The sequence below is a fragment of the Fulmarus glacialis genome, unplaced genomic scaffold (assembly GCF_000690835.1).
Source record: "Fulmarus glacialis isolate BGI_N327 unplaced genomic scaffold, ASM69083v1 scaffold38671, whole genome shotgun sequence".
NCBI classification, from domain to species: domain Eukaryota; kingdom Metazoa; phylum Chordata; class Aves; order Procellariiformes; family Procellariidae; genus Fulmarus; species Fulmarus glacialis.
The window spans coordinates 1-9,669 of record NW_009195385.1 but is presented as its reverse complement, the minus strand read 5'-3'; the positions used below and the strand labels follow the sequence as shown (position 1 = coordinate 9,669).

The 9,669-nt window shown below is 41.8% G+C and overlaps 1 protein-coding gene across 1 annotated transcript; it reads right to left on the bottom strand.

Annotated features, from left to right (window-relative positions):
• Window positions 1-4,594: 4,594 nt before the first annotated feature.
• Window positions 4,595-7,962, bottom strand: LOC104069239 (nuclear factor of activated T-cells, cytoplasmic 2-like; the record flags this gene model as incomplete). Its single annotated transcript, XM_009588077.1, has 3 exons — window positions 4,595-5,290; window positions 6,849-6,975; window positions 7,907-7,962. Coding segments are annotated over 3 exons (879 nt in total), but the record flags the coding sequence as incomplete, so codon positions are not given.
• Window positions 7,963-9,669: the final 1,707 nt, after the last annotated feature.

Below are 9,669 nucleotides of genomic sequence, written 5' to 3'. Positions count from 1 at the left end.
GAAAGAACACAAAAAGAAAACGTAGGGACCTAACACACTCCGAATGGTCTTGGATGAGACCCATGGTTAGGGCAATGATTACTGTGGTGGGGAGCGAAACTGCACAAATTAACACACTGCTCGTAGCAAAGGTGATCGAAAGTGCTGGGTGATTTACAAGCACCATATTGCACACCCTGCAGATCCATTTTCTAAAGAAATATCTGCTGTGTCTGAAATTTTCTGTGAAATACATGAGTTCACTATAAAACATCCCTGCTGATCGGCAGTCTGATAAACCACTACACAAGCATCTGCCTTGCTTTTCTCCTCCCCATTAAAGATTACTGGTGCACCAAAAATAATTTAGAGCTGCTGTATCAAGCAGACAGTTCTGAGTGTCAGATGTGGTTAGATAGTTACTATTTGAATAATGACAATAATTTTTCTTTGTAAAGTAAAAAGCACACAACATGACAGCTGAACCAAAAAGAACTAAATCTAAGGCAGGCAAGTTGATAACATTCAAGACAACAGCTACACATCCATTATCTGTATATGGAAAGAGCCTAACACCATACTTAACACTCAGTCTCTACAAGGCACTTCTAGATCGTGTCACATCTGAGTGCTTTAGAGTCTGTGATGCATTTATCCTCCTATTGCTCCTGTCACACGATCCTCGTATCTCTGTGTCGCAGATGGGGAACTGTGGCACATGGCAGCTGAGCGGCTTCCCCAGGGCTACACAGGAAACCTCTGGCCCTGCAGCATGAGCAGGGGCAGTCCAGGGCATGACCAGTACCCCAAGCCATGGGTCGCCCTCTTTCTTGATCCTGCCCCACCAAGGGATTTTGGACGGTGCTGCAAATAACTAATTTTTTAACTGGGTTTGTGCTTTAAATAGCTAATCTGATTGCTCTGAAGATCCTGGACGAACTAAGTTCTATTTGTCAACATATTTCTGTGGTTGTTTGTGTAACTTTTACCATTGTTGGTGGTTTTGGTTATGAACAATATTAAGATGAGGCCTTGGCTGAAACATGCTGAGCACTCTCTCATCCTATGGCTTTCACTTGCATTTGAAACTAATCACTGCTTGCCAGCATTAGCCTGGACACCAGTCGGATCCTGAAGGTTCTCCTGCCCATGGCTTATTTTCACTCATAAAGTATTTCCAACAATAACGAATCTCTGAGGCAGAAGTGGGTAACAAAGGTTTCTCTGCCAATTTTTCACGAATAGTCCCTTCCTCTGGGGATTCATCTTTACACTATTTGATATCAAAAAGTTATGGATTTTTTTTTTTTTTGACAGAGAAATATGGAGGTATATGGAGGAATATGTATATGAAGGCATACATGTGTGGCAATGTCTAACCTGCATCAGTCTCCCTAATGGCTGCATTTCCAAATCCAACCTGTATGACTTGATAGCTAGAGCCTTCCTTCCAGTAAGCACACCTTTTGTAATTCTGTCTGGGAGGAGAAGGCTGAGAAGTTCCAAGGGGGCTGCACAGGCTGGGCTGGGCACCTCTTGCTCTGAGGTAGCACCAGTAAGAGGAGAACAGGGGCAAATTTCTCCTTCCAAGAAAGCACATGGCAGGTCTCTACATCTGCAATACAGTCAGAAATGAGCTACAGACATGCTAAAGTTACCGTTAAGGTAGCCAGTATGGATGGTACCAGTTGTGCAGCTACTGCACAAAGAGGTCCTCACACATGGCAAAACCCACCTGAGCAGATAGGTAAATACTTGCCATCACCTGCCTTAAGGTCCATGCTGTTTTGGCTACACTGCTGGTGCTATTCAACCCCAAGAGCTTACAGCTTTGTGAGCTATGGTCACACATTTGACTGTAATCCTCCTTAAAGATGAGGTGGAACCAGCTTTTATCTTTACAAGGCAGGAAGTAAAGAGAGGTTACATATGCTAAGCCCCCAGTATTATGTGCCCTGTGGAGCAGTGAAGGCTCTGAGCAAAGAACAAATCATGGTCTCAGGAAGAAGGACAAATACTTTTCTTTTACAGCAGGGAAGATAAGAAAATAATGAAGGGTCCTGCCAGCAGTGGCAGCAGGAAGCTGGAAGAGGTAAAGAGAAATAGCAATTGTGATAGTTATGAGATGTTCTTCTCTGGTCGCTTCCAGGAGAGCTCAAAGACTGGGACAGCATGCCTACTCTGAGAGGCAACAGCTTCAGGAATGAGGAACCAACAGAGCGGGGCTTGTCCCAGGTCACTCAAGAAGTTCATGGCAAAGCTCAGAATAGAAGCAAAGTCCAGAACACCAAGGCTGTGCATTAACCACGAAGGCAGAGGACAAGAGTTGACGAGAGGAGGTCACAACCGTAGAAAGGGACGAAAGCTGGACTGTCAGCAGAAATACGGAGAAAGAAGAACAAAGAAGAGGGAGGAGGAAGATGGGGGAAGGGAAGAAGAGTGAAAGGAAGCGAGAGACACTGAAACAGTGATTGCCTAAGAGTCTGTACATCAGCAGCAGTGCAGCGCACTCATGCCAAGCCTGGCTGGGTAACCAGCATCTCAGTATGTATCCGTGAAAAATCACAGCAAGACCTAACAGCTTTATCTCAGAAGAGCTTTCTGGATAAAAGGGATTTGAGGGTAAAGCCTCCATAATCCTTTGGGTTTGCTTTCTTTTAATACTATAAAGCACAAAAATAAACTTTCTAGTCAGGAAAAATATGGCTTTTGTTATGTTCTGAGTCACTTTTCCCCAGCAGCAAACAAAGCGGCTTTTCAATTCAAGTCCTGAACGTTTCAGAATGAAATGTTTTGCAAAGTCCTAAAGTAAATCACAATTCTCCAAGTCACACTTCTAACTAATGTAAACTTACTGAGGTCAGTAAAGAGACTGCATGTGACCGATCTCGCCTGGCCTGACTTGGGTGGCATAATTGATAAATTAATCTCCATTTGAAATCAATTCAGGATGATTCAATCAGCCAAGCAGAAGCCTGGAATTTCATTACTAACTTGCTGCTATTCTGCCTAATGGCTCCTCTTAGCACAGAGGTCGAGCACATCCCTTGTGAGCTATGCTGTAGTTAGATGTTACTGGCCTGATTCAAAACCCAGTGAAATTAATTTTGCAGTCCATTTCGGGAGTTCATATAAGTGGACTTTGGCTCGACTCCGAAGTTTGCTAGCTTTAACTTCAAGATTCTTTCTTTTTTATTTTTTTTTACAAGGTTTGTATCAAGTATTTTTAGAAACGTGGAAGAATCTCTTGGCTTCTCATATTAGATGTATCTTAAAACAGTGTTCAATTTTACTATTAGAAAGATTATCTTGCTTTGTTATCATGCCCCATTCCCTGAATGGGAAGTGGATTTTACTTAGCTATTTTCTTGCAGATCTAGCAAATCTCCTAAATCAAATTTACTGTTAAAACCCAATTCAACACTCCTCTTCAGACAAAGAGACCAGTAAAAACTCTCCGGATTTTACTGTGATGGCACCAAAGCTATATCAACAACATTTCAAACACAGACTAATGGAGAAAACCATTCAAACTCTACTCTGCCTACAAAAGCTACAATGAAGACTGTCATGATACAGCCACAGAGCACTCAGTACCTAAGTTGAAGAAAAGAAAACTTTCATGGGCACTATTTCACAACTCTAGGTGAGTTACTGCAGGAAAAATCCCAAACTACTGGGGGCTTACAAAGCACATAACGGTGCACATTCATAAGATCAAACCATGCATGCAGTTGCCTAGACTGAGAGGACAGCAGCAGTGAATATATGTGAAAATCAGGTCTGTACTTCATGCATAAGAACACCCTATATTTGCAGCAATATATCCAGCAACCTCACTCTGCTCCCACCAAAATCAATGTCGGTTTTGCTACTGGCCTTTATGATTGCAGTGTCCAGCTGCATTATTAACTTTGCAGTGATTTCCTCTTGCAAGGAACATACTTTAATAAAAGAACCAATCAACCACATTGCCAATAGCTGCCTACCTAAGAATAAGCAGGATATGTTCAAAGAAAGCTTTACTCTAACTTATATTCATTCCTAAAGGCTAAATCTGCTGGGCTCACAACAAAGAAACAGCATTGTTTTACTTATCAATGTCCTACTGTTCATCTAGAACATCTGCAATAGTTTTGCCTGAAGCACTACCCCATTCATTACAGGCCTTGATAGACTGTTCAATGGGCTTTTTTTTTTGGTACAAAATGTACAAAAGCATTTTACAAAGTGGACTTTGCCCTGATATGAATAATAAAAAAATAATTTAAAAGTGCATTTTGTTTCAGATTCTCCATTTTCCAAACTAACCTTTGGCAAATGGAAACAAAATGGCAACAGCTTGAAACCTGACAGCTCACTCCATGGCACGAAGCAAGACAGAGGGTTTCTGCAGAACACTATGTTTTTTGCTCGGTTGCCAAAGTGCATTGCCAGCTACCAAAAACGCAGCTGATGAAAGACCAAAATGCAGCATGACCAAACAGCAAATATCCACACCCATCAAAAGAAGGCCACGTTGGTTTTGTGCAGAGGAACAGGTGGGATTTATAAGTCCTAAACTTCCTCCCTCCCTCCAACAAACCAACCCATACAAGAAAAGAGCAGTGCTTACCGTCATCCAGATATGCTTGGTCCAGATTCTGTTCCTGTTTAATAGTGACTCCAGCTGGCAACACTTCTTTCTGGTCGCTAACCGGTGGTCCATTTTTTGCTGCTCGCTGGCCTGAGGCTGTCTGCTGCTGAATCACGGTAGGATATGAACTCGGACTTAACCTTTGTGCTTGACTGACCTGGGGCTGGCTGGACCTTGCAACATTGGACGTAAAATTTTCACAGCACATGATGTGCTGAAATTCTTGGTGACTTCCACACCTCAGCTGCTGGTTGGTTGGAGAATAGTGAATCACTGGAGAAGACTGCTGGTTGCCTGGAGAGTGGTGGAGCACCGCTGAAGTTTGGCCTGGAGAACCAGCGTGCACCAGCACTGACCTATGGGCATCTGAAATAGCAACTGGTGTAGCCATCAGATTGGATTGCTGGTAGCCCAGCTGGCTCGGGCTAAGGCTCTTGCTTCTTTGGTATATTACAGCGGCTGGATTCTGCTGATGGTATCGAGAATCAGGAGAAGAAAGGCCTGAGCGCAACTGCTGGCAAGGAGCCATAGTGGCCACAAGACAGGAAGGGGATTCGGTGACCATTGTATGCTGTGAATAGTAAGGCTGTGTTACTGTTCCCAGACCACTGTGTACTGTATTGCAGATTAAGGCTGGATCATAGTCATCAATGGGCTCTGTTTTGATTGATGGTACTAGAATAAAGCATGCAAAGGACATTATTCGTAACAAGCTGATAAGAAACAGAGAGGTTTTCCTTGAAGTAATAAGAGATTTAAGCCGTTCATAAGATTTGCATGTGCAAGCTCACAGACATTGAGTTTAATAAATCATGTATATGCAATCATGGCAGTCTCTCCTGAAAGCACTCTGTACTAAGATGTTCTTTAAAATCTTTAACGATCTATTTAACCACGAATTTCTGAAAATCGAAAAAATCAATACTTCAGCTCATTCTGGAACACAGCAAAATAAGAAGCCATAGATAGGTATTTCTTGTAGTACTTCCATCTCAAAGGAAGACTGAAACTAGAAATCCTATGACATATACAACTTCTCTTTTTCTGTCAAACATTTAACTAGTGGCCAAAGGCACAGTTGAAATACTCTAGGACCTTCTTTTTAGTTCCTTTGCTACATGTAACTTCCCCAGTACTGAGAACTGAAGATCTTTCTGACACCATCACTTAAAAGACCACGATTTTAGTGAGAGTTGTATGAATCTTGGTGGTATGGATATAAGATGGTCCTCTACAGACAAATTCTCACACTTCTAATGCTTTTTTTGTCAAATCTTCCCCAAAACACAGTACAGAAATACCACACAATGGAAACCATATAACAGTCATGCAACTGGGTTATTCTTTGGAAGTATAAGTTTTCTTTCTCTGAAGTGGTCTATTTTAGGGATCATATTGAGATAGTATTGTACTTCTCAATAGTATTCCATAACAGAACAATTTAGCAACTATACGAAACCTTCACAATGGTGATATCCTATACAGTTCGTAAATTCATGGAGAGGACCAGAGGTTTTCAGCCTGGAGAAGACCGAAGTAAGAATCAGAATGAATGTTTGTCCATCCTTAGAAACCAGTCAAATTAAGACATCATTTTGAAGCTTGCAAAAAATCTGGTACTGTTATTTTATGCTTTCTGGTTTCCACAAACACAATACTCTGATTTTCTCACAATATTTTTCTCCCAGCCAAAGCTGAGAAATTCTGGGAATCTCATTAGTAATCCTGTTGCATTTATTGTGACACGGCTCACCGATTCCCAAGAGGAAGAACATCAGAAAAGCATTCATATTTTTCTCAACCAGCCTCATTCTGAAGGATATATATTGCTCATCTTCCTCCATACCAAGCCCTTGTTACTTTCCCAGATCTGATGTTATCTTAGTGTCGTACACGTCAGCTGGGGAAGGCAATGCTCATGGTTTTCACAGGGTCACATCATGTCACAGACTGAGTCTGCTCCTACTGAGGCTGTTGGCAAACTTCCATCAAGTGAATGGGGCAGCATCAGGCCATTGCCCAGATAACTGTCCCCTTAAAATTTGTGGGAAATTCCTGATCATAAATCATATGCATCCTTTAAACCAAACAGTTGTTGAGTGCTCAGCTGCACTCGGCTGAATTAAATTAGTAAAATTCAGATCCTCAAATAATGGCAAGAAAACAACATAGCAGAAAATAAAATCTTGCTCATGAGAACTAGGCAACAACTTGCTCTGTCCTTGAGAATTACCTGGGTGATAGGTAAAATGCTGGGGTTGGCTTCTTTTTCTTTTCCCATTGATGACATAAAAATTCACCTTCACAGCCGTGCGAATGTGCTTGTTACGGTACTCTGGTACTTCTACAAAAAGCATGCTCTGAAACAACCAAGGTGACAATATAGAATTAGTAACTGAGGCTGACCGCAGATTCTTGGATCCATCTCCCCTGTTACACATCCAGGCATAAAGGAAGAGAAATCTTCCTATTCATCCCTATAAAGAAGGGTATGAAAAGAAGAAAGGAAAAAAAGGGCAGGTGGTGAAAAACTAGAAGATTTTTGGTACTAAGAAGCTGGTTTCTATGTACTGTATTCTTTCGGGTACTTGATGTTTTCCTGAACTTGGAGAAAGAAGTCTCAGCTACAAATAAAACACACAGAATGGTGATAAATGCGGCAGCACTGTTCATCACACTGTGCTTGATAAACAAGTATATATTGCAGAATTCTCTCTTCTTGTTAGAATAAACTTGATTATTCTATAGGCTTTTTACTTATACACAGCCGAATCCCGCTTCCATGGCAATTAACAGCGAGTCTCCCGTTCTCTTCTGCAAGGGCAGGCATTGCCCATGGCAATGTAAGTGCTAGCTCTTAAATGCACTGAACAACTACAGTAAGGTCCCATTAAGCAAAGTGAACAAAGAGGCCCATTCCCTTGAAAGATCAATGTTCATTTTAAATACTATAGTACAAATCCTGTCCTGCAAAGTACAGAGCACCCAAGACTTCCATACAGGCGAAAGGAAGTCAGGACAGCCAGCATCCTGTAGAGGACTGGGCTGATACAATAGAGTCTTCTGCAAGAACACAAAATCTAGCAGTTATTCAATTTGCTGTGGGTTACTGCTAAATGAATAGTTTCTTTTTGCAACACATTTACTGCTGAAGCATTTGACATTTGTTCATCACAGCAGTAAGATAGCTGCTCTTTCTGCTTTTGAGACGCTCTTTGAAAACTATCCCTTGAATACAACTTGCTGTCTGAGAAGCCCAAGGAGAGGACATCCAATGGTTTGCATACTTACAGGCTGGCTCTTATCTTTGTCCACTGTTGCCTCCATTTCCCAAATCTGCTGCCCATCTAGAAGAATATCACAATATTAACCTCACTGTATTTTTTTTTAAATCATAAAGCTTGACTTAAAAAAAGGAGACAAATTAAGGGCATCAAGTTAGCAAAGCTCTCAAAACGGACTTAATTTCAAGCACCTTCCCAGTCCTAACCAAAAGCAACAGCATTTAATTTAAACACATCATTGAACACTTCTCTCACCAGGAAAAGGCTTACATACATATTAAAATTAAATGTTTATGTAGAAATTAGCCTAACTGAGGAATGAAATATTTAGCACAGGTGCAACATCTGCATTTTACCAGACTTGATTTCAGCCAGCTTGACTGATGGAGGGCACCAGAAGGTCAGATAACTTGTTAATGGTCCCATTCGGTCAGCAGCTCAGCAAACTTTCTGCTATTTTAAGCCAAGATCACATGGCTCCCCACCAGTGTGGTAAGTGGTGGAATGGGCAGGGAGGTGGAGGAAGGACTAGCTAAAAATCCAGATCTTGTATGGGGTGCATGGAGATGGAAACAAGCAAACTGAGCCACTTCAGGGATGATTTTTAGAGCTGCTGCACAGTGAAACTGGCAGATGCTCTGAATTCTCACAGGAGCGTAGGTTTTACTAGAAGTAGTTCAACAGGGACAGATTCTTACCGTAATTGGGAAACCAGCTATATAGTATGCTTGATTTCTGTTATGCATACCCTCTTACTATTTATACTCGTTTCTTATATGTGCAATATGAAACCTCAGCACACAGTATCTAGCAATGCACCTCCTCTGATTGAGGAACAAGCCCAGCATCTCCGACAGTGGATCCGCACCTCTGCACTGCCACCACTGCGGGCTGTGAGGGAGCATCACCGGCAGTCCTGCCTAAACTCATATAAAGCACCAAATATTCACTGTACTCAGTGTAAAAGCACCTCACTGTGTGTGCAAGAGCCTCTATCTCTGAACCACTGGAAGTCTTTCTGCTCTTAATTACATCCACGCAGCTCGTCTCCATTCTGAGTTACACAAAACTGTATTTATAGAGGAAAATAAAATTTGATCCCCTTGTATGGAATACTATCAAAGTAACGCCCGTGCTATAAGAGTACATCAGTAGTGACAGGACATTTGTACACAGACTGGGTGCTTCATCTGGCTACAAATATTTCTTAAGTCTACTGTCACCCACACTTCCCAGAAACATCTTTTAGCAATGCCTTCCTTACTACTTTTTTTTTTTTTAAGATTTTAATCTCTACCCCTTTGATTTTTATATTCCGCCGAGCCTTTTAGCCAAGCAATTTGCAGAAGAAAAATACTCATGGGAAAAAAAATTGCCTCATACCTTTCTAGAAGCTTGATTTTAAAATGAATAGGGGACACATATCCAAACGATCTGAGGTCACTTGAAATACTGCAGCCGCAAGGCTGGTGTTTGCTTTAGAGAGGGGGAGGCAGCTCCCGGGCGCATTTCTGTGGGGGTTCTCCAGACTGCACGCCCAGGTCTGGCAAGACAGGGGTGGAAGTCTCCTAAAAACAGTCCTTCTCACAGGACTTCTTAGTTTTCCCAATTCTTGGAAATCCTGCAAGAGCTGCTTTTGTCCTCTGTTATTTAAGTACTTCTGCTTCTGGCAAAAAGGGAAATGAAAGAGTATTTTTAAATGCATTTTGCATTTTTTCTGCTGTTTTCCTCTTTGTTCTCCGCTCCGCGCAGACAATGAGCTGACAGATG